General features: G+C 43.5%; 1 protein-coding gene across 9 annotated transcripts in view; it reads left to right on the forward strand.

The window, feature by feature from the left end:
• CUNH3orf20 (chromosome unknown C3orf20 homolog) overlaps positions 1 to 22,847 on the forward strand; it is an 85,380-nt gene that overhangs the window by 21,205 nt on the left and 41,328 nt on the right. For 7 of the 9 annotated variants that reach the window (XM_032149798.2, XM_032149799.2, XM_058437306.1 and 4 more), the window contains 5 exons: positions 7,519 to 7,651; positions 8,726 to 9,007; positions 18,394 to 18,546; positions 19,679 to 19,799; positions 21,785 to 21,916. In XM_032149798.2, the coding sequence (XP_032005689.1) occupies positions 7,519 to 7,651; positions 8,726 to 9,007; positions 18,394 to 18,546; positions 19,679 to 19,799; positions 21,785 to 21,916 (821 nt within the window). The remainder of the gene's footprint in view (positions 1 to 7,518; positions 7,652 to 8,725; positions 9,008 to 18,393; positions 18,547 to 19,678; positions 19,800 to 21,784; positions 21,917 to 22,847) is intronic. The other 2 variants (XM_058437309.1, XM_058437311.1) reach the window with 2 other exon arrangements.

Raw genomic sequence — 22,847 nt, forward strand, 5'->3', positions numbered from 1 at the left:
TTTAGCGCTAATAATATTTGCTTTATATGTCTGGCTGCTCCAGTGTTGGGTGTATATATGTTTACAATTGCTATATCTTCTTGCTGAATTGACTTCTTTATTATATAGTGACCTTCCTTGTCTCTTTCTATAGTTTTTGTTTCAAAATCTATTTTGTCTAAGTATAGCTACTCCTGCTCTTTTTTGATTTCCATTGGCGTGTAACATCTTTTTTTCATTCTTTTATTTTCAGTTTATGTGCGTCTTTATAAGTAGAGTGTGCTTCTGATCATGGGGTCTTGTTTTTTTATCCATCCGACAACCCTATGTCGTTTGATTGGAGAGTTTAGTCCATTTATATTCAATGTCATTATTAATAAGTAAGGACTTACTCCTGCCATTTTGTTGTTTCTCTGGTTGTTTTGTGCTCTTCTCATTCTTCTTTCCTTCCCTCCTGTCTTCCTTTTACTGAAGGTGATTTTCTCTGGTGATATGATTAAATTTCTTGGGTTTTTTTTGTTTTTTGTGTACCCATTATGTGTTTTTTGATTTGAGGTTACCATGAGGCTTGCAAATACTATCCTATAACTCATTATTTTAAGCTGATAACAACTTCACACTGTTTGCATAAACAAAGAAACAAGCAAAGAGAAAACTAATAAAACTCTACACCTTAACTTTATCCCCCCACATTTTAACTTTTTATTGTTTCTATTTATATCTTATTGTACGATATCTTGAAAAGTTGTTGTAGCTATCATTGTTATTATTATTATTATTATTATTATTATTATTATTATTTTGAGACGGAGTCACGCTCTGTTGCCCAGGCTGCAGTGCAGTGGCACATCTCGGCTGACTGCAACCTCTTTCTCCTGAGTTCAAGCGATTCTCCTGCCTCAGCCTCCCAAGTAGCTGGAACTACAGGCACATGCCACCACACCCAGCTAATTTTTGTATTTTTAGTAGAGATGTTGGCCAGGCTGATCTCGAACTCCTGACCTCAAGTGATCTGCCTACCTCGGCCTCCCAAAGTGCTGGAATTATAGGCGTGAGCCACCATGCTGACCTGTAGCTATTATTTTTTGTGAGTTTGTCTTTTAGTCTTTCTGCTTGAGATAATAGTAGCTTACACACATCAGTAACAGTGTTGTAATATTCTGGTTTTCTCTGCACTATGACCAGTGAGTTTTATACTAACACCTTTTCTTTCTGTTTAAAGTACTGCCTTTAGCATTTCATGTAGGAGAGGTCTGGTGTTGATGAAATTCCTCAGCTTTTGTTTGTCTAGGAAAGTCTTTATTTCTTCATGTTTTAAGGATATTTTCACAAGATATACTATTCTAGGGTAAACGGTTTTTTCCTTCAGCTCTTTAATATGTCATGCCACTCTCTCCTGGCCTGCAACATTTCCACTGAAAAGTCTGCTGCCAGACAATTGGAGCTCCATTGTATGTTATTTGTTTCTTTTCTCTTGCTGCTTTTAGGATCCTTTCTTAGGATCCTTGACCTTTGGGAGTTTGGTTATTAAATGCCTTAAAGTTGTCTTCTTTGGGCTAAATCTGCTTAGTGTTCTGTAACTTTCTTGTACTTGAATTTTGATATCTTTCTCTAGGTTTGGGAAGTTCTCTGTTATTATTTCTTTGAATAAACTTTCTACCCATGTCTCTTTCTCTATCTCATCTTTAAGGCCAATAACTCTTAAATTTGCCCTTTTGAGGTTATTTTCTAGATCTTGTAGCCATGTTTCATTCTTTATTCTTTCTTCTTTTGTCTCCTCTGACTGTATTTTCAAAGAGACCATCTTCAAGCTCACTAATTCTTTCTTCTGCTTGATAAATTCTACTGTTAAAAGATTCTGACTCATTCCTCAGCACATCAATTGCATTTTTAAATCCAGAATTTCTGCTTGATTCTTTAAAATTATTTCAGTCTCTTTTTAAAATTTTTATTATTTTTTATTATACTTTAAGTTCTAGGGTACATGTGCACAACGTGCAGGTTTGATACATAGGTGTACATGTGCCATGTTGGTTTGCTGCACCCACCAACTCATCATTTACATTAGGTATTTCTCCTAATGCTATCCCTCCCCCAGCTCCCAACCCCCGCCTCGCCGCCAACAGGCCCTAGTGTGTAATGTTCCCCGCTCTGTGTCCAAGTGATCTCATTGTTCAATTCCCACCTATGAATGAGAACATGCGGTGTTTGATTTTCTGTCCTTGTGATAGTTTGCTGAGAATGATGGTTTCCAGCTTCATCCATGTCCCTGCAAAGGACATGAACTCATCCTTTTTTATGGCTGCCTAGTATTCCATGATGTATATGTGCCACATTTACTTAATCCAGTCTATCACTGATGGACATTTGGATTGGTTCCAAGTCTTTGTTACTGTGAATAGTGCTGCAATAAACACACATGTGCATGTGTCTTTATAGTAGCATGATTTATAATCCTTTGGGTATATACCCAGTAATGGGATTGCTGAGTCAAATGGTAATTCTAGTTCTAGATCCTTGAGGAATCGCCACAATGTCTTCAATCTCTTCGTTAAATGATAGAATTCTGAATTCTTTCTCTGTGTTATCTTGAATTTCTTTGAGTTTCCTCAAAACAGCTATTTTAAATTCTCTGTCTGAAAGGTAACATATCTGTTTCTCCAGGATTGGTCACTGGTGCCTTATTTAGTTCATTTTGTGAAATCATGTCTTGCTGGATGGTCTTGATGCCTGTGGATGTTCATCAGGTCTGGGCATTGAAGAGCTGGGTATTTATTGTAGTCTTCACAGTCTGGGGTTGTTTGTACTTTTCCTTCTTGGGAAGGCTTTCCAGGTATTTGAAAGGGTTTGGGTGTTGTGATCTAAGTCATGTCTGCATTAGGGGGCACCCCAAGCCCAGAATGTTGTAGTTCTTGCAGACTCAGAGAGGTACTGCCTTGGTGATCTTGGATAAGATCCAGGAGAATTCTCTAGATTATCAGGTAGAGACTCTTGTTCTCTTCCCTACTTTCTCCCAAACAAATGCAGTCTCTCTCTGTGCTGAGCCACCTGGAGCTGGGGATGGGGTTACACAAGTACCCCTTTGGCCACCACCACTGGGACTGCACTGGATGAAACCTAAAGCCAGCACAGCACTGGGTCTTGCCCAAGACCTGCTGTAACCACTACCTGACTACTGCCTATATTTGCTCAAGGCCCTAGGGATCTACAATCAGCAAGTGGTGAAGCCAGCCAGGTTTCTGTTCTTCCCTTTAGGGCAGACAGTTCCCTCAGGCCCCAGGCAGGTCCAGAAATGTTGTCTGGGAGCCAGGACTAGAGTAAAAAACCTTCAACATCTACCTGATGTTCTATTATACTTTGGCTGAGCTGGCACTCAAACCGTGAGACACAGTCCTTCCCACTCTTCCCTCCCTCTTCCACAGGCAGAGGAGTCTCACCCTTTGGCCACCACCACCAGGTCCATGGGGAGTACTGCCAGCCTACTGCCATTGTTCACTTAAGGTCCAAGGACTCTTCAGTTAGGCCTGGGACTCACTCTTCAGGGCAGTGGGCTCCCCTGTGCCCCAGGACAGGTATAGAAATGCCATCTGAGAGCCAAGGCCTGGAATCAGGGACCCCAAGAGCCCCTTAGTGCTCTACCCCCTCATTGCTGAGCTAGTACATAAGGTGCAAGACAAAGTCCTCTTTACTTTTCCGTCTGCTTTTCTCAAGCAGAAGGAGTCCCTCACTGTGACCACCACATCTGAGAATGTGCTGAGTCTCTCCTGAAGCCAGCATGTCTCAGAGTGTCACCCAAGGCCCACAGCCTACTACCTGGGTATCACTGCTGGTTATTCAGGGCCCAAGGGCTCTTCAGTCAGCAGGTGATGGGTCCGCCAGGACTGGGTCCTTCCCTTCAAGGCAGTGGGTTCCCTTCTGGCCCAGGATGTATCTAGAAATGTCATCTGGGAGTAGGGCCTGGAATGGGGGCCTCATGACACTGACTGGTACCCTATCCTACTGTGGCTAAACTGGTATCCAAGATGCAAAACAAAGTCCTTTTTACTCATCCCTCTTCTCTCCTCAAGTGGAAGAAAGGGGTCTTTTTTGGAACCATGAGCTGCACCACTTGAGATTGGGGCGGGGGGTGTCATAAGCACTCCCTTAGCTGCCCCAGCTGGTGTCTCAGTAGGTTGCATGCTCTCTAAATCCACTGGCTCTGAGCCCAGCTCAGCACTAAGGCTTGCCTAGGAGTTGCAGTCCTTGCGGCCTAGGCTGCCTTTCAAGTTTATTTAGAACTCCAGAGCCCACAGTGGACAGGCTTGCCAAAACGCAGGATGCAGCCACTGGGATGGGTGATTCCCCTTTGGCTAGGGCAGGTCTAAATGCTCCCTCCATGAGTGGGCTTCAGCTGAGTTCAGCCTGGTTTTGCTTTCCACTGTGACAGGAAAGCACTGAGTTCAATGCAAAGTCTGACAATCACTGTACTCTCCCTCTCCCAAATGCATAGACTCTCTGTGCCATGCAGCTGCTGCTGGGGATGGGGAGGGGTTGTGTCAGCAATTCAAGACTGTCTTTCCTACCTCTCCAGTGCCTCTTTCAGCAATATGAAGTTAAAATCAGGTACTATGAGTGCTCACCTGGTTTTTGGTTATTTTGAAGATGCTTTTTTTGTGTAGGTAGTTGTTAAATTTGGTGTTCCTATGAGGAGAACAATCAGTAGAGCCTTCTATTTGGCCATCTTTCCCCACCCCTCCACCTAACTTTTATTACAATGTATTGTTTTAATTGTTCTATTTTAGTAGGAGTTATTGTTAATCTCTTAGGGTCTAACTTACCAATTAAATTTTATCATAGGTGTGCATGTAAAAAACATAGCATATACCGGTTTGGGACTATCCATGCTTTCAGGCATTTACTAGGGGTCCTGGAATGTATCTCTCAAGGACTTGGGGGACTGCTACATGTCTATTGGCCTCTTGTCTATGTGGCTGCTTTCCTTTGCCACCCAACTTTTAGCTGCCTTGTTGCGTCCATTGACACTGGGATGTATACTCAGTGATGCTGCATTATAGGGTCTTAATCTTGTTTAGGAATTAGGCTCACACATGCATGCTAGCATGGGTGATTAGCCTTGCCTCATAGCTCATAAGTAACTCTAGCCCAGCAATGTCCCAGTTTATGCCTGTTGTCCTATGACATATGTATGAATGATGCCTGATTTTGCTATAGCCATTCTGGTTTGACATCACTTTGGGTGTGGGGGCCTCCACCATCCATTCCATGTCCACATGCTATTTCACCTCACCTGCTGACAGTTCTGGGGCCAGACTGACTTTGAGCATCAGCTCCAGGAGTTGGGCTTACTCCCTGAGGGGACGGCAGCTATTTCTGGAAGGTGTCCAATGTTACAAGAAGAGAACTGTTAATAGCAGTTCCTAGTCAGAGCGAGAGACCGTCACCTTTGAGGAGCCCAAGGCACCTGGGGCAGGCCAGACACAGAGGCTCAATCCAGCAGATGCTCCAGGTGGCCTGCCAGCAGGTCGCTGGACCTCAGGCCCTAGGCTTGAGTTTGGGGTTCAATCTCTGGTCCCTGTTGGCAGGAGAAGTGGGGGAAGTGACCAGGAACCACTCAGGGTGGAAGATACCAGAGATGGTCCCCAAGCACTGGCCAGAAATCCCCAGGCTTCACCAGCAGCAAGGAAGGCTCCATTCTGAGGCCCTCAGGGCTTCAGTTAGAGCCTGAGAAATGCCCCCACCCAAAGCCAGGTTTCATCCTCAAATCCAAGGTGAAGTTGAGCCTGCATACTTCGAGGCTGCAGCTGGGTGGGAGTCAGAGGTTCAGTGTAGGTAGGACCTGACACAGATGGCTAAATAGATGCCCCTGGAACCTAGAGTGGGAGGATCACTGCCACGACTCCACATGACCACATCCTCATACCACCTGACACCTATCATGGAGGACAGCTGTGAAAATTAGTATCACAGGCACAGATTGTTGTCATCCAGGTCATGCAGATCATTGTCATCCGGTCTGCAGAGACTCAGATGACAGTGATCTGTGCTTATGGCACTTAGGCTCCCTCCAGAAGACCCAAGATTAGCCATCATCAGAGACGTTTTCAAGCTGATTGAGAAGAAATAGAGACTTTGTGTCTTTAATCAAGAGAATCAAAAGGGTCCAATTCAGTGAGGGCAGTCCAGCCCTGAAAATGCTCTCTTTTCCTGGAACCCGGGGAGACATGGCCAGTCTCAACACTTTGCACAAGTCAGTCCCTGACACATCCGTCACGAATGACTCGCAGTATGAGTAACATCTCTGTTTGATAACTGACCAGTCAACAATTCCTGGTGAGCATCAATGATACCCCCAATATTCTGACATTTAAAGGATGCCGCTCTCCTGCTCTTCTCGGCCCCGTGTCCCCTGGTAAACACAATGTCTTGAAAAACCGTTTTCTGAAACTCCTCCTGTATTAGTTTTCACACTGCTGATAAAGACATATCCAAAACTGGGAAGAAGAGGAGATTTAATTGGACTTCAGTTCCGCATAGCTGAGGAGGCCCCAGAATCATGGCAGGAGGCGAAAGGCACTCCTTTCATGGCAGCAAGAGAAAATGAGGGAGGCAAAAGTGGAAATGCCTGATGAACCCATCAGATCTCGTGAAACTTATTCACTATCACGAGAATAGCACGGGAAAGACCAGCCCCATGATTCAATTACCTCCCCCTGGGTCCCTCCCACAACAAGTGGGAATTCTGGGAGGTGCAATTCAAGTTAAGATTTGGGTAGGGACACAGCCAAACTATATCATTCTGCCTCTGGCTCCTCCAAATCTCATGTCCTCATGTCCTCACATTTCTTTCTTTCTTTTTTTTTTTTTTTTGAGTTGGAGTCACACTCTGTCACCCCAGGCTGAAGTGCAGTGGTGTGATCTCGGTTCACTGCAACCTCCACCTCCCGGGTTCAGGAGATTCTGCTGCCTCAGCTTCCTGAGTAGCTGGAACTACAGGTGCACACCAGCACGCCCAGTTAATTTTTGTATTTTTTGTAGAGATAGGGTTTCACCATGTTGGCCAGGCTTGTCTCGAACTCCTGACCTCAGGTGATCTGCTTGCCTTGGCCTCCCAAAGTGCTGGGATTACAGGCACGAGCCACCATGCCTGACTATGTCCTCACATTTCAAAAGCAATCATGCCTTCCCAACAGTCCCCCAAAGTCTTAACTGATTTCACCATTAACCCAACAGTCCAAAGTCTCATCTGAGACAAGGCAAGTTTCTTCCACTTATGAGCCTGTAAAATCAAAAGCAAGCTAGTTACTTCCTACATACAGTGGGGGTGCAGGTATTGAGTAAATACAGCCATTCCAAATGGGAAAAAATGGCCAAAACAAAGGGGTTACAGGGCCCATGCAAGTCCAAAATCCAGCGGGACAAATTTTAAAGCTCCAAAATGATCTCCTTTGACTCCAGGTCTCAAATCCAGGTCACACTGATACAAAAGGTGGGTTCCCATGGTCTTGGGCATCTCTCTAACTTCTTGCCTTCCAACTACAGGCAAATCTAGAACTATAGAAGATGTCAGCATGCTGCCTCCGCATCGAGGAGTGGGAACCCCTGCCAACAGCCTGGAGTTCAGTGACCCCTGCCCTGAGGCCCGGGAGAAGCTGCAGGAGTTGTGTCGCCACATGTGAGCACCTCAGTGCTTGGGTCGGGGGAGGCAAGGGTTCTCAGAAAGCCCGCCCCCCAGCTGGGAGTCCCTGTGTATATGTGAGTGGACAGTCACAGAAGGGTGTGAGACATGCCGCCTGGGAGCGTGGGTTATGTGGTACTCCCCATGACAGCCACAGGTGCAGCGTCCCTCACAGGCACACACACACTCGTGTCCTTCCCTGCTCACCATCCTCCCTACAATATCACTGCAACCATGCAAGGAAGACAGGATTGATGCCCATTTTGTGGATGGGGAAACTGAGGCAGCCTAAGCAGGTATGTGAGTAAGAAATTGCCTGAGCTCACACAGCTCCAGTGGCTTGCCTCCTGCCCCTGCCCCGCAATGCTCTCTGCCTCTGCAGCACCTTGCCGGGGATGCCCCTTTGCATGGCTGCTTACATTTAGGGCTTTTGTGCCCTGTTTGCTTCTTAACTTAATTTGCCAGATGTTCTACCAGACAGACAAAAACCTCTCAAAACAAACCAAAAAGACCCTTGATATGGGCGATTAGTGGTTTTTATCATTCTATGGGGCCATCCCACAAACCCTAGCAATTTACTCAACATTTCTCTGAGGGCCCAGGCCATTGGGTGTAAAGGACTTAAGCGCCTGTTCACATCTAATAGCTTAGTCATGTACATCTCCTGGGGTTGCTGGGCCAGAACACGGGGAGAGGGCAGCCACTTTTTGCCTCCTCACTGTGACACTCTGGAAGGAAGCTCTCTTCCCCACAACCTCAGGACTGGGGTGAGCAAGGTCTTCAAACCGCCAGGACCCACCCCCGCACTTCCACACACAGTCCCACTCCGTAGGTCCTCACCCTCAGGCACAGGTGGAAATCAGGCAAGGGCTATTCTTAGACGGGCACTGGGAACTTCCCAGTTCTTCCCAAAAACTACCTTTATGGACGAGGGAGCATGGGTTGGGAACGTGTACTTTGGGGACAGGGGAATGGGATAGGGGTCTTGGGCACTAAGGAGGGGCTGTAGAGAGCATCCCTGGTGCGTGAGAACCAAAAGGCTAGACAATATATTGGTCTCCTTCTCTGCAGAGAGGCCGAAAGGGCCACGTGGAAAGGGAGGAATATCTCCTACCCCATGATCTTACGAAACTACAAGGCAAAGATGCCCTCTCATCTAATTTTGGCCCACAAAGGAGACTCTCAGACCCCGGGTTTACATTACCCTCCCACTGCAGGTGCTCAGACTCTCACCCCCACCCCTCACCCATCTTCCGCCAACCATCATTTCAGTCGGCATTGTCAAGAGGGGAAGGCACCCAAGAAGGCCTTCAAGTTTCATTACACCTTCTATGACGGCTCCTCCTTCGTTTAGTATCCTTTTATTTGGTGCCACCCTATCTCCCCAGCTACTCAACCCCAGAGAAGTCCAGGACTTGACACAGCCTAAATGTTTCCTTAGGCCTTTTAGTTATCAGAGAAGCCTGGTGATGGGTCTCCTGGGTATTAAGAGTTTGTCTAGATCAGACTCAGGAGGTCAGAGGAGGAAGTAATAAGTTTCAAGCCTCAAGTTCAGTGCAGATCAACATGAACATACCAAACCCCAGCTACCTGTGAGAAGCTTGTCAGTGCAGGCTGAGAATGCAGACAAAGTCCCTGCCTTTGAGGACGTCTCAGTTGAGATGAGGTTAAAGACACAAAACAAATCATGTCTAGTGGAGAGGAGTGAGTTAGGAGGCCTTAAACAATTGGGAACCTTCATCCTTCTCTCTCTGGCTCAGTGGTTAAGCTCTGTGGTCCTTGCATACTTCACCTATCCACATCCTTGGAGCCTGAGACCTCACCCCAAATGCGCTATCTCCTGGGCCCTGACTGCTCTCAGTTGAGATCTGACTGGGCTCATGAGCATAGTGCTAGTTGTGTCCCAACCTTGGATGTGGGAGCAATAAAAGGAGACACATTTTCTCTTTGAGAATCTGATGAAAGCTATAGACCTTCTCCCTAGAAATAAGCACTTATCTACACATGCCTGTAAGGCGTTACCTGTGATTGTAGGGCATTTACCAACCTTCAAAGCTTGTCTTTGGATCTGAGTTTGAGAAGACAAATCTCCTTGGAGGGTGAGCCCTGAGGGCTGTGCATACCTCAGAGTGATTTGAGTCTGATTATTTTCTTCATTCACAGATGTGTATCCAGTATTTATCACGTGCAATGAATTCAGATAATGAAGTTAATAGACCATTTGTACTTCAGAGGGAGCAACTTTAATTGCTCCTTTTAAAGTGAAGAGAAGGAGTTTGAATTTGGGTGGTAAAAGCAAAAGAGAGGGCTCGCTTTAGAGAATGTCTGGGTAGGAAGTCACCTTGTACCCTATGTTCTTTGTGGGGGTCCTGTTGCCCAAACCCAACATATTCTAGAGCTGCACCAGATCACAGATGTCTCATTCATTTGGCCGCAAGGACTCTGAGGCCAGAGAGGGCAAAGCACTTATTCCAGGTTACGCAGTCTAGAGTTACATAAAATGTCACAGATGGGAAACAGAGTCATTTGTTTCTGCTCCTTCACTGTAGAAATGGGAAAACTGAGACCCAAAGGCATGGTGTGACTGACTGTATGCCACAAAAGGAATTCTGTAGCCAAGCTAGGCCTGGGTTCAGGGCCTCCTTGCCTCAATTTAGGGCCTTTTCTTGGGTACCATTTTTGTACCTTTAAGGATTATTTCCTCCAGCACAGAGCAGGGTAGAAGGCGATGGAAGTGGATCTCATTTTAATAATAAAATCACTGGGCACTCAGGATCCCCTGCCCCTTTCTTGGAGGACAGGATGGGTCTCTGGGCTGTCCCAACCACTTTCACAAACACCAAGCCCCCCAAACCAGGCTCTCCTGGCAGCAGCCCCCTTGCTTCCTTTGGCCTCCTCTTGACTGAACTGGGAATTCAGATTTAAGCGTTCTGTCAAAGAGGTGTTACTGTTTCTCAGACCATAAATGAATCCATTCATCACACTCTGCTCGGCCCTGCTTGCAGCGCATCCTCCAGTATTGAACACAGCTGACTCCTGCGAGAGCCGCTGCTGCTTGCAATGGGTTGTGTTGTGCCCCACCCCCGCTTCTTTCTGACTCTTCGCTGCATTTAAAAGGATGATCTCCCTGAGCTCCTCATGAAGCTGTGTCTAGGAATTAGTCTTCTATCAGGGGCATCAGAAAGGAGGATGGGCTTGTGTATGATAAGAGCACAGCACCCTAGCCTGCAGGAATCTCTGTTCTCTCACTTGTCCCAGAATTCTGAGCACCCTCCCACCCCCCACCCTCAAATGGTCTGAGAGATCCCCCAAACTTTTGATCCATTGCTACTGGCACTCTTGACTCACACCCCAGCAATGATCACATCCTCGCAGTTAATGCTCTTATCTTTGGAAGTCCTAAAAGACCAGGGCTCTGGTCTCAGTTCTTTTTGGTGACCCTGCACAAGTCACTTGATCTCTGTGCCTCACTTCCCTTGATTATAAGATGAGGAAGTTGAACTCAGTGATCTTAAAGGAGAAATTCTGTGTTACTGTGTTCAAATGGTCAGAACACATGTGCAGCTATTTGATCTCTCTCAAATACAGAAAATGTTTGGAAAACTCTTCTTTCACATAATGGCTTCCATAGAACACTGGGCTCAGCAGTCGATTCTGTTTTCACAGAGATTGCTGGTCAAGCTCTCAGGCAAAAATTTTATGTCTGGGCTGGGCGTGGTAGCTCATGCCTGTAATCCCAGCAGTTTGGGAGGCTAAGGTGGGCGGATCACGAGGTCAGGAGATCAAGACCATCCTGGCTAACATAGTGAAACCCCGTCTCTACTAAAAATACAAAAAATTAGCTGGGTGTGGTGGCAGGCGCCTGTAGTCCCAGCTACTTGGGAGGCTGAGGCAGGAGAATGGCGTGAACCCAGGAGGCGGAGCTTGCAGTGAGCCAAGATCAAGCCGTTGCACTCCAGCTTGGGCGACAGAACGAGACTCCTCAAAAAAAAAAAAGATATGTCTGCACTGGAAATATCATAAAGCTCTAAGCTATAATTGGTTTGCACTTGGCAGCTTCAGACCCCAGACCCGTCTCAATGTTCATTCATTCATTCTAGTGGGTGTGAGTGGTATCTCACTGTGGCTTTTACTTATGTTTGCCTAACGATGAATGGCTTAGCATCTTTTCGTGTGTGTGTGTGTGTGTGTGTGTGTGTGTGTGTGTGTGTGTGTTTTGGTATATCTTCTTTGGAGAAATGTGTATTGAAGTCCTTGTTCATGTTTAGATTGAGTTGTCTTTCTTTAAAACAAGTTGTAAGGGTTCTTTACATATTGTGCATAGATACTAGATGCTTATTAGATATATAATTTGCAAGTATTTTTCCTATGCTGTCAGATGCCTTTTCACTCTCTCAGTAGCATCATTTAATGCACAAAAATTTTTAAATTTTGATGAAGTCCAATTTTTTCCACCTTTCTTTTGCTGCTTATCCATTTGGCTTTATGTCTAAAAAACCATCGCCAAATCCAAGGTTATAACATTTACCCCTGTGTTTTCCTCCTTTTTTTTTTTTTTTTTTTGAGACAGAGTTTCGCTCTTGTTGCCCAGGCTGGAGTACAATGGCGTGTTCTCAGCTCACCACAACCTCCGCCTCCTGGGTTCAAGTGATTCTTCTGCCTCAGCCTCCCAAGTAGCTGGGATTACAGGTATGCACCACCACGCTGGACTAATTTTGTGTTTTTAGTAGAGATGGGGTTTCTCCATGTTGGTCAGGCTGGTCTTGAACTCACTCCTGACCTCAGGTGATCCGCCCACCTTGGCCTCCCAAAGTGCTGGGATTACAGGCATGAGCCACTGCGCCCGGCCCCCTGTATTTTCTTCTAAGAGGTTTATACTTATAGGTCTTGTGGTCTTTGAAGCATTTTGAGTTAATTTTTGTATGTGGTATAAGATAAAGTTCCAATTTCTTTCCTTTGCATGTGGATAGCTAATTGTCCCAGTGCCATTTATTTAAGGGCATTCTTTCCCCATTGAATGGTCATGGCACTCTTGTCAAAAATCAATTGACTATAGAATTATAGATGTATGGGTTTATTTTTGGACTGTCAATTCTAAGCCATTAACACATATATCTGTCTTTATGCCTGTACCACACTGTTTTGGTTATTGTAGTTTTGTAGTAAGTTTTGAAATAAGGTAGTGTGAGTCCTCCCACTTTTTTTTTTTCAAGACTATTTTGGTTGCTTGGAATCTCTTACAATTTAGTGTAAATTTTCAGGTCAGGCTTTCCATTTCTACAAAAAAAAGCCAATAAGATTTTGATAGGCATTGCACTGATTCTGTAGATCCCTTTGGGGAATAATACCATTAACAGTTTTTTGTTTTTTTTTTTTTTTTTTTTTTTTTTTTTTTGAGACAGAGTCTCGCTCTGTCATCCAGGCCAGAGTGCAGTGGTGCCATCTCAGCTCACTGCAACCTCTGCCTCCTGGGCTCAAGCAATTCTCCCACCTCAGCCTCCCAGATAGCTGGGACTACAGGTGTGTGCCACCACACCTGGCTAATTTTTGTGTTTTTAGTAGAGATGGGTTTTGGCCATATTGGCCAGGCTGGTCTCAAACTCCCGACCTTGAGTGATCCGCCCACTTTAGCCTCCCAAAGTGCTGGGATTATAGGCATGAGCCACCACACCCGGCCAACAATATTAATTCTTCCAACCCATGAGCACTGGCAACAAGCAATACAAAATGGTGTATAAACAAGAACAAAAAATCAATGAACAAAAGGAAATTATGCCATTTGCAACAGCATCAAAAAGATTAAAATACTTAGGAATAAATAACAAAGAGGTACAGAACTTGTACACTGAAAACTACAAAACATTGCCAAATTAAATTAAAGAAGACCTAAATAAATGCAAAGACATCCTGTGTTCATGGGAACAACTCTTTTGTGTGTTTTGATCTTATATCTGTAACTTTTCTAAATTTATTTGTTTGCTCTAGATTTTTTTGTGTGGACTCTTGATTTCTATATATAAAATCATGTCATCTGCCAACAGAGGTAATTTTACTTCTTCCTTTCCAATTTTGAGGCTTTTTATTATTTTGTTGTTGTTGTTGCTATTTGCTGTGGCCAGAACTTTCAGTACAATTTTGAGTAGAAGTGGTGAAAGCAGGTCTCCTTGTCTTGTTCTTTATATTAGAGGAAAAGTTTTCATTCTTTCACCATTTATTATGATGTTAGTTGTGAGTTTTTTCATATATGGCTCTTAATATGTTGTGGGAGTTCCCTTCTATTCCGAATTTGTTGAGTGTTTTTTTAATCATGAAAGGGTATTGAATTTTGTCAAATGCTTTTTCTTTATCAGTTAAGGTGATCATGATTCCCCCCAACCCCCGCCATTCTATTACTGTGGTACATTACATTGATTTTTGTGTGTTGAACCATACTTGCATTCCTGGGATAAACCACACCTGGTCATGGTGTATAATCCTTTTGATAGGCTGCTGCTGAATTTGGTTTGCTGGTATTCTGTTAAGGTATTTTATGTTTATATTCATAAGGGATATGGGAAGTTTTCTTTTTATGTATTTGTCTGGCTTTGGTATCAAGATAACCCTGGCCTCATAGAATGAGTTAGGAAGTGTTCAGGTCTGCTCTTCTATGTTTTTGGAAGAGCTTGAGGAGGATTGGTATTAATTCTTTAAATGTCTGATAGAATTCACCAGTGAAGCCATCTGGTCCTAGGCTTTTCTTTGTTGGGTGATTTTTCATTAATGATTTAATCTCCTTACTTGCTATAGTTCTATTTAGGTTTTTTATTTCTATTTGAGTCACTTCTGGTAGTTTATATGTTTCTAGGAATTTGTCCATCTAGGTTATCTAACTTTATGGTGTACAGCTGTTCGTATTATTGTATTATTGTCTTAGGATTTTTTATTTCTGTAAGTTCCCATTTTTATTTCTGATTTTAGGAACTTGAGTCTTTCTTTTTTTTAATCAGTCTACTAGAAGTTTATGCTTTCTTGATTTATCAAAGATGCAACTTTTGGTTTTGTTGGTTCTATTTTTCTATTCTCAATTCTGTTTTTCTCCACTCTGATTCTTTATTGTTTTCTTCCATCTGCTAGCTTTGCTTTAGTTTGCCCTTCTTTTTCTAGTTCCTTACGGTAGAAAATTGGGTTATTGATTTGAGATCTTTCTTTTCATTTAATGTTGGTATTTACAGCTATAAATTGCTTTCTGAGTGTTGCTTTGCCTTTCTCCCATAAGTTTTGATATGTTGTGTTTTGTTTTCATTCATTTCAAAGTATTTTATAATTTCCCTTGTGATTTCGTTATCCACCTGTTGTTTGTGTGTTGTTTAATTTTCATGTATTTGTGAATTTTCCCAATTTTCTTTTGTTAGTGATTTCTAGTTTCATTCCATTGTGATCAAAGAAGATACTTTCTATGGTTTCAATCTTTTAAAATTTATTGAGACCTGTTTTGTGGCCTAACATATTGTCTGTACTAGAGAATGATCCATGTGAATGTGAGAAGAATGTGTGTTCTGCTGTTGTTGGGTGGGATTCTATATGTTCCTATTAGTTCTAGTTGGTTTGCAGTGTTGTTCAAGTCCTCTCTTTCTTTCTTTTTCTTTTCTTTTTTTTTTTTTTTTTTGAGGTGGAATCTCACTCTGTCACCCAGACTGGGGTGCAGTGGTGCAATCTTGGCTGGCTGCAACCTCTGCCTCCTGGGTTCTAGTGATTCTCCTGCCTCAGCCTCCTGAGTAGCTGGGATTACAGGCGTGCACCACCATGCCTGGCTAAGTGTTTTTGTATTTTTAGTGGAGATGGGGTTTCACCATGTTGGCCAGGCTGGTCTCAAACTCCTGAACTCAGGTGATCCATCCGCCTTGGCCGCCCAAAGTGCTGAGATTACAGGCGTGAGCTACTGCAAGCAGCCTAAGTCCTCTATTTCTTTATTGATCTTCTGTCTAGTTGTTCTATCCATTATTGAACATGAGGTAGTGAAGTCTCCAACTATTTTTGTAGAATTATTTCTTCCTTTAATTCTGTCAGTTTTTAAATTTATATATATTGAGGCTCTGTTATTAGGTGTGTTTATCTCTATAATTGTTACATATTCTTAAGGTATTCACCCTTTTCTCAATATGTAATGTTCTTCTTTGTCACTTGTAAAAGTGTTTAACTTAACATCTATTTTGCATGGTTTTAGTATATTCACACCTACTCTCTTTTGGTTATAATTTGCATAGAATATCTTTTTCTATCATTTCACTTTCAACCAAGTTGTGTCTTTGGATCTAAAATGAGTCTCTTAGACACAGCATATGGTTGAATTGTTTTGGCTTTTAAAAATTTATCCTACCAGCTTTTTTTTTTTTTTTTTTTTTTGAGACTGAGTTTCGCTCTTTCACCCAGGCTGGAGTGCAGTGGCGCAATCTTGGCTCATTGCAACCTCCACCTCCTGGGTTCAAGCGATTCTCATGCCTCAGCTCTGGCCTTTTTGATTAGAGAGTTTAATCTATTTCTGTTTAAAGTAATTGCTGATACAGAAGGACTTAATTCTTTAATTTTTCTATTTGTTTTCTATATGTCTTATACCATCTTTGTTTCTCGGTTCCTTCATTACTTCCACTTTTTGTGTCTGACTTTTTGTAGCATGCCATTTTGATTTACTTCTCATTTCCTTTTCTCCATATTTTTAAGTTATTTTCCTAGGGTTGTCTTGGTATAATGGGTTAAATGGTGTCTCCCAAAATTTGTAACCACATGGAACCTCAGAATATTATCACATTTGGAAATAGGGGCTCTGAAGATGTAATTTTTAAGATGCAGTCATATTGTTGGGGTGGGCCCTACTGCAAGGACTAGTGTCCTTATAAGAAGAGAAAACAGACACACACACGCACACACACGCACACACACACACGCGCACACACACATACACACACACACAGAAGAAAGCTATGTGATGACTGAGGCAGAGATTGAAATGATGCATGTACAATCCAAAGAGTACCAAAGATTTCTGGCAACCACCAGAAACTACAAGGGGCAAGGAAGGATTCTTCCCTAGAGCGTTCCAAAGTATAACCCTGTTGACACCTTGATCTTGGACGTTCAGCCTCTGGAACTGTGAGATTATAAATTTATGTTGCTTTTAGCCATCCAGTTTATTGTACTTTGTTATGATAGCCCTAGGAAACTAATATACCTGTGTATTACAATTAACATACTAGTTTGAATTAATAACTTAGCCACAATAATATATAAAACTCTGCTCCTATATACCTATATCCCTCCCCCTTTGTTTTGTTATCAGAGAATTATGTTTTATAGATACATTGTGTGCCCATTAACATAGGTTTACAATTATTGTTTTATGCATTTATCTTTCAAATCATATAGGGAAAAAAAGAAAAATTATATGCTGAAAATACAATACTGGATTTTATATTTACTTATATAGTTAACTTTACCAGTGTTCTTTTTTTCTTTGTATGAATTTGAGTCACTGTCTAGTGTCCTTTCATTTCAGCCTGAAGGATTCCCTTCAGCATTTTTTTTCAGGGCAGGTCTACTGGTGATTAACTTCCTCAATATTTGTTTATCTGGGAATATTTTAATTTCTTCACTTTTGAAGAATAATTTGCTTGATATAGAATTGTTGGTCAACAGTTTTATTTTTTCCTTCGAGGGCTTTAGATATTTCATATTGCTGCCTTCTTAACCCCATGGTTTCTGATGAGAAATCAGCCATTAATCTTATTGAAGTTCTCTTATATATGATGAATCTCTTTTTTCTTGCTGCTTTCAAGATTCCCTCTTTGTATCTGTCTTTTGACAGTTGAATTATAATGTGTCTCAATGAGAATATCTTTGAATTTATCCTACTTGGAGTTCGCTAAGCTTTTTGAACATGTATATTATTGTCTTTCATCAAATTTGGGGAGTTTTCAGCCATTATTTCTTCAGATATTCCTTTTACCCTAATTTCTCTTGTCTCTCCTTCTGGGACTCCTATTATTCATATGTTGGTATGCTTGATGGCCTCCCATAGGTCCCTGAGAATCTTCATTTTTCTTCATTTCCTTTTCTTTCTGCTTTCATTCTGAAATGCTTCTGTGTTGGGAGTACTGCTTGTGAAATTCCTGCACACAGGACAGTAGCTGCCCACACCATGTCCTCCTTGGTCAGGACCAGTGCTTCTTGGGGCCTCTTTACTAGAAAATGAATAAGGAGACATTACCTGTCCTCCTTGATTGGTCAGAAGTGGGAGCAGCCTGATAGCATTAGAAATATTGCTGGCCTCAGAGATCAAATCCTGGCTCTGCCACTTCCTTGTGATGTGACATGGGGCAGATAATTTTCTGCACTTTGGATTCCTCATCTATAGGATGACCAACTCATCCTGGTTTGCCTGGGACTTTTTAGGTTTTATACCAAAAGTTCCATGTCTCAGGAAACCAATTAGACCCAGGGGGACCCTACTCATCTTTGAGAGGAAGATAATACTACCTACCACAAAGTGGTTGTGAGAAAATAGAAGATACAGAAAAGCAGCTAGGTCATCGTTGTGTTCCATAATCATATAATTATTACTTATGCAAAATGCAAGGAGGGTGTTTGAAGATGGAGAATGATGCACCAAATAGCTAACACTTTGACATGTGGACTTGCTTCAATGAGACAACTGAGAGCAGAACCAGGGAAATTTTCTGTTAGTTCTACCTGAACATTTCTGCCAGCTATCCCTCTGGAAACATCGCTATATGTCAGATCCCCACATGCTGCAGAGGGAGAACCATCACCTGCCTCTTTAATGACATACCTGGATTCTCCTTGCTGGCCCTATTCAATGCTGAAGGTCAGGGCTGTGTTCACTACAACCTAAAAACCAGGTAAGTGGACTGGGAGAGTACTAGTCTCATGGAAGTACTTCTGAGGGTGATGGAGGGAGGACTGAGGTGGTGACTACGAGTCCCTGGTTAAAGAAGAAGCCAGGTAGTGTCCAGAGGTCTAGTAAGGCAGTGAGGTAGGGCTGAGGCTGTTTCTGCAGGGACATAGGAACTTTAAGGCTCAGCCCTTCCTTGCTGTATCTCTGTCACAGCCAATGACAAGGACACCTTCCCAAGTCCTACTCCACTTGGTACCCCAGAGCACTAAGATCTTGATTGTTAGTTATATTAATGGAAGAATTATTTAGTGGAAAAAATATGTTTTATACTGGGAGTGGGTGAAGGAGAGGCATGAACACACTACTTCTGTGGCATCTTTTAAGAGAAGCGCATATTCTTGCCAGCCAAAGGGATATTGTCTGATTTTTCTTTTTTGTTTTGTTTTTGTTTTTGTTTTTGTTTTGAGACAGGGTCTTGCTCTCACTCTGTCACCTAGGTTGAAGTGCAATGGCATGATTATAGCTCACTGCAGCTTCGAACTCCTGGGCTCAAGTGATCCTTTCACCTCAGCCTCCTGGGTTAGCTGGGACTACAGACATGCGCCACAATGCCCAGATAATTTTTTAAACTTTTTGTAGAGACAGGGTCTCACTGTGTTGGCCAGGACGATCTCAAACTCCTGGCCTCAAACAATCCTCCTGCCTCAGCCCCTCAAAGTGCTGGGATTACAGGCATAAGCCACCATGTCTGGCTTTGCCTGGCTTTGCCTGGCTTTTCATAAGGAACTGTTCTTGGAAGAAATGACTTACTCTTATGTTACAGGTATTCCAGTTCCCATCTTGGTGCCTGTTATATACTCAGGCTACTAGGCAACAGAGCACAAATCCCATTTCTTCCCCTCTTGGGTTTGGCCCGAGCCTTCATCATCTCTCTCAGAATAGGCTCCTCCGGTAGCATCAACAGGTGTTAAGCAGCCTCAGACCATAGCAAGTGGGGAAAGTAAGGCTGCCTTCAGGACTCCACCACTCCTCCAGCCTGGGACTTAGTATTACAGACCTGCCTGCCCATAGCCTGCAGTGATGAGAGCTTCCTTCAGGGGCCCAGTGGCAGCTACTCACTTCTGTATCTCTTCTAGTTGCCCATATGTCTTAATCTTGGATGAGGAAGGTGGGACCACCAATGACCAGCAGGGCTATGTAGTCCACAAATGGAGCTGGACTTCCAGGACAGAGACCCTGCTTTCCCTGGAATACAAGGTAGGGATGGGCAGCACAGGTTGGGTGGCAGTGAGCACCACTGTCACAGGGAGGGCCTTGGCATCCTGCCATGCACTGCCTAGCATGAAAAGCCCAGGGCTACCCGGAAGACAGGAATCCTGCCCTGAAGGAGCTCATAATCTCATTCAGGGGTTCCCAAGTTGGTGGATGGTGGTCCAGGTTGGCTGAAGGGAACTTTTCACCAGCCTAAACTATTGGCTGCTTTACAGACATTTCTTGGTAATATCCTTCCTGTGTAATTTTTATTATTAATATTATTCTGTTTTTACTGTTAAAATGTGTTTTATGAAGTCACAGTTATAGTAGTTGATAGCTTTATTTTTAATGCCTATGTGTGGCAATAATAAAAATTAGCAATTCTATATTGGTCTCCTCAGTTTTTATTTTTATAACTTTATTATGTATAAAATAAAACAATCTAGAAGTCAAAAGTGACTGATAGATACAAACTCTTTTTTCATTCATTTGGCTGTTCAGATAATTATTCACCGAAGATTTATTAAATAACAAATAATAAAGAGGGCTGAATTATTAATAATAAATTAATAAACTTATTAGTAAAGCAACTAAGTGTGCTTGTCACTTATCTGTGGCAGAGTTCCTCATCATTGACACTACTGACATTTTGGGATGGATACTTCTTTGGTATAACTGTGCATTGTAAGATGTTTAGCATCCCACTAGATTCCAGTAGTATCCCCTTCTCCAGTTGTGACAACCAAAAATATCTTCAGGTATCACCAAATGTAGCCTCTGGAGGGCAAAATTGCCCCCAGTTGAGAATTACCAATCAGAGGATGGAAGGAGAAACAAAACCCCTCAAGGAACTCAAAAATCTAAGGGAGTAATAAGAACACAGGGTAGACACAGATAAGAACTGTGAGAGAAAGGCAAGTGTTGGGATTCAGAGAAAGATCACAGAACATAGCAGCCACTCAAGCTGGCCTGAGATGAAGAGCCCCACGGTAAGGGTTGTGGACACAAGCACTTGGAATGTATGGGAAGGCTCTGGCCCCCTACCCTTAGTCTCCTGTTTCTTGTCCTCTTGGTTCATCCTCTACACTGGCCACTGACTCTCCTCCTTATGCTCTGATTCCTCAGACCACACCTCTGCTCAGGAATATTCACTCCCTTGAACATGTCTCACCTTTCCTACTCCCTTGGCCTGAAATGCACCCCATCCTCTCTTTGCCAGTGCAAATGTCCTCCCAAATTTCTTCAAAGCCCTGCCCAGACTCCCCTCCTTTGTGGCATCCCATCCCACACCCATTTCTGTCTTCCCACAGTGTACACAGTTTGGATTAGTCACTTGGTAATTAATGTCAGGAAGAGGTTCTCATCTCTGGCTGGGTATCTTTTGGAAGTGATGATAAAGAGTAGCTGCCGCTTTTCCACCCATCTTTGGCTCCTCCTCAGGGGAAGAGTAATGACATATTTGTGGAAGGGGCTGAGTATGTGTGGCCCAGGCCCTTCTGGATCCTCTTTGACATCTTCCCACCCATCTGCAGAGGGCTTTCCAGCACTTCCTGCCAAGTGGTCACCTTCCTACCACTGTAGGACAAGAGTCACAGTCAGACTTTGTGCCTGAGTGGACACATCTGTCTGATTCAGGGATAAAGGGTTACCCTCTGATCCAAGCTGCATTCCCAATTCATCTTTACCAGAACTGAAGCTGATTCATCTGCCAGACACCTGTGACTCTTTCACGGTGGGTTTCATGCCTGAGTTGGAAAGGGAAGGAGCAGGAATAAGGAAGCATCATTTACTTTTTCAGTGGGTCCCCTAGGGGAGCCTGGAATTTTACTGTCTTCTCCATGAAGCAGAATTCTAACATAAGAACTGGAAAGCTCTTACAAATCTTCTGCCCCAAGCCAACAGGGGCTTTGTGCTTCGTGGTGGGTCAGGAAGGGGTGGCTGGGGCCATAGAAGCAGGGATTCTCTGAGTACTGTTTCTTCATCTACAGGTGAATGAGGAAATGAAACTAAAGGTGCTGGGACAGGACTCCATCACAGTCACCTTCACCTCCCTGAATGAGACAGTAACACTCACTGTGTCGGCCAACAGTTGTCCCCATGGAATGGCATATGACAAACGGGTAAGGCAAGGCAGACCAGGCACCCAGCCCTGACCCCTGGGCATCTCAATGTGGGTTACTGTTTCACATCTCAGGGCCTTTGCTCTTACTCCCCACCACTCTTCCATGCAAGGCCCTGCCTCTTCCTCTGCCGTTATTCACCGCCTACTCTTAGTACCACCTTCCTGTGAAACTTCTTATATCAATTAAGAGTCTTCCAGTTGTAAGTGACAGAATCCAGTGTGGACTAGCTTAAGCACGAAAAAAGAATATAGTGGCTCAATAAACTGAGAAGTCTGTCAATACACCGTTTCAGGCATGGCTGGATCCAGGCCCTGAAATGATTCCACCAGATCTTCTCATCTCTTAGCTCTGCTTTCCTCTTTGTTGGCTTCATTCTCAAGGAGTTTCTCTCCTGTTGATGACAAGATGACCATGAACATCTCTGGGTTATTATTATACCAGCTTTAGATCCCCTGGAAGAAGGAGGGCTTCTCTTTCCTAAACACTCCAGTAGAAATGCCAACATCAACACTCATTGGCTCTATTAACTGCCCATGCGTGAAACATTCCCTGTGGCCAGGAGTATGTATTGCTCTCATTGGCTAGGCTTGAGGCTCATGTCCATCCTGGGGGCCAATGTGTCAGATTACTCTCAAATGAACCACGTGGGCAAAGGATAAAGCAGAAGAGTTTCCCTAAAGGAAAATCAAGGTGCTGTTACCGGAAGAAGAAATGATGCTGAGTAGAAAACTACCAGTGCATGTTGATGACCCTCTCTCTACCATCCTCTTCCCATCCCAGGTAGAGTCAGTCTCTCCCTCTGCTCAGCCCCCCTGGCCGTGACAACCTCCATTCTAGACTGCTTTATTTTCAAGTCTATCTTCTCCACAAATTGAAAATTCCCTGTGATTCCCTCTAATGTCTGTTGTCCCAGGGCCCAGCATGAGGA

This window comes from Hylobates moloch, unplaced genomic scaffold (assembly GCF_009828535.3).
Source record: "Hylobates moloch isolate HMO894 unplaced genomic scaffold, HMol_V3 SCAFFOLD_4, whole genome shotgun sequence".
Classification (NCBI taxonomy): Eukaryota; Metazoa; Chordata; class Mammalia; order Primates; family Hylobatidae; genus Hylobates; species Hylobates moloch.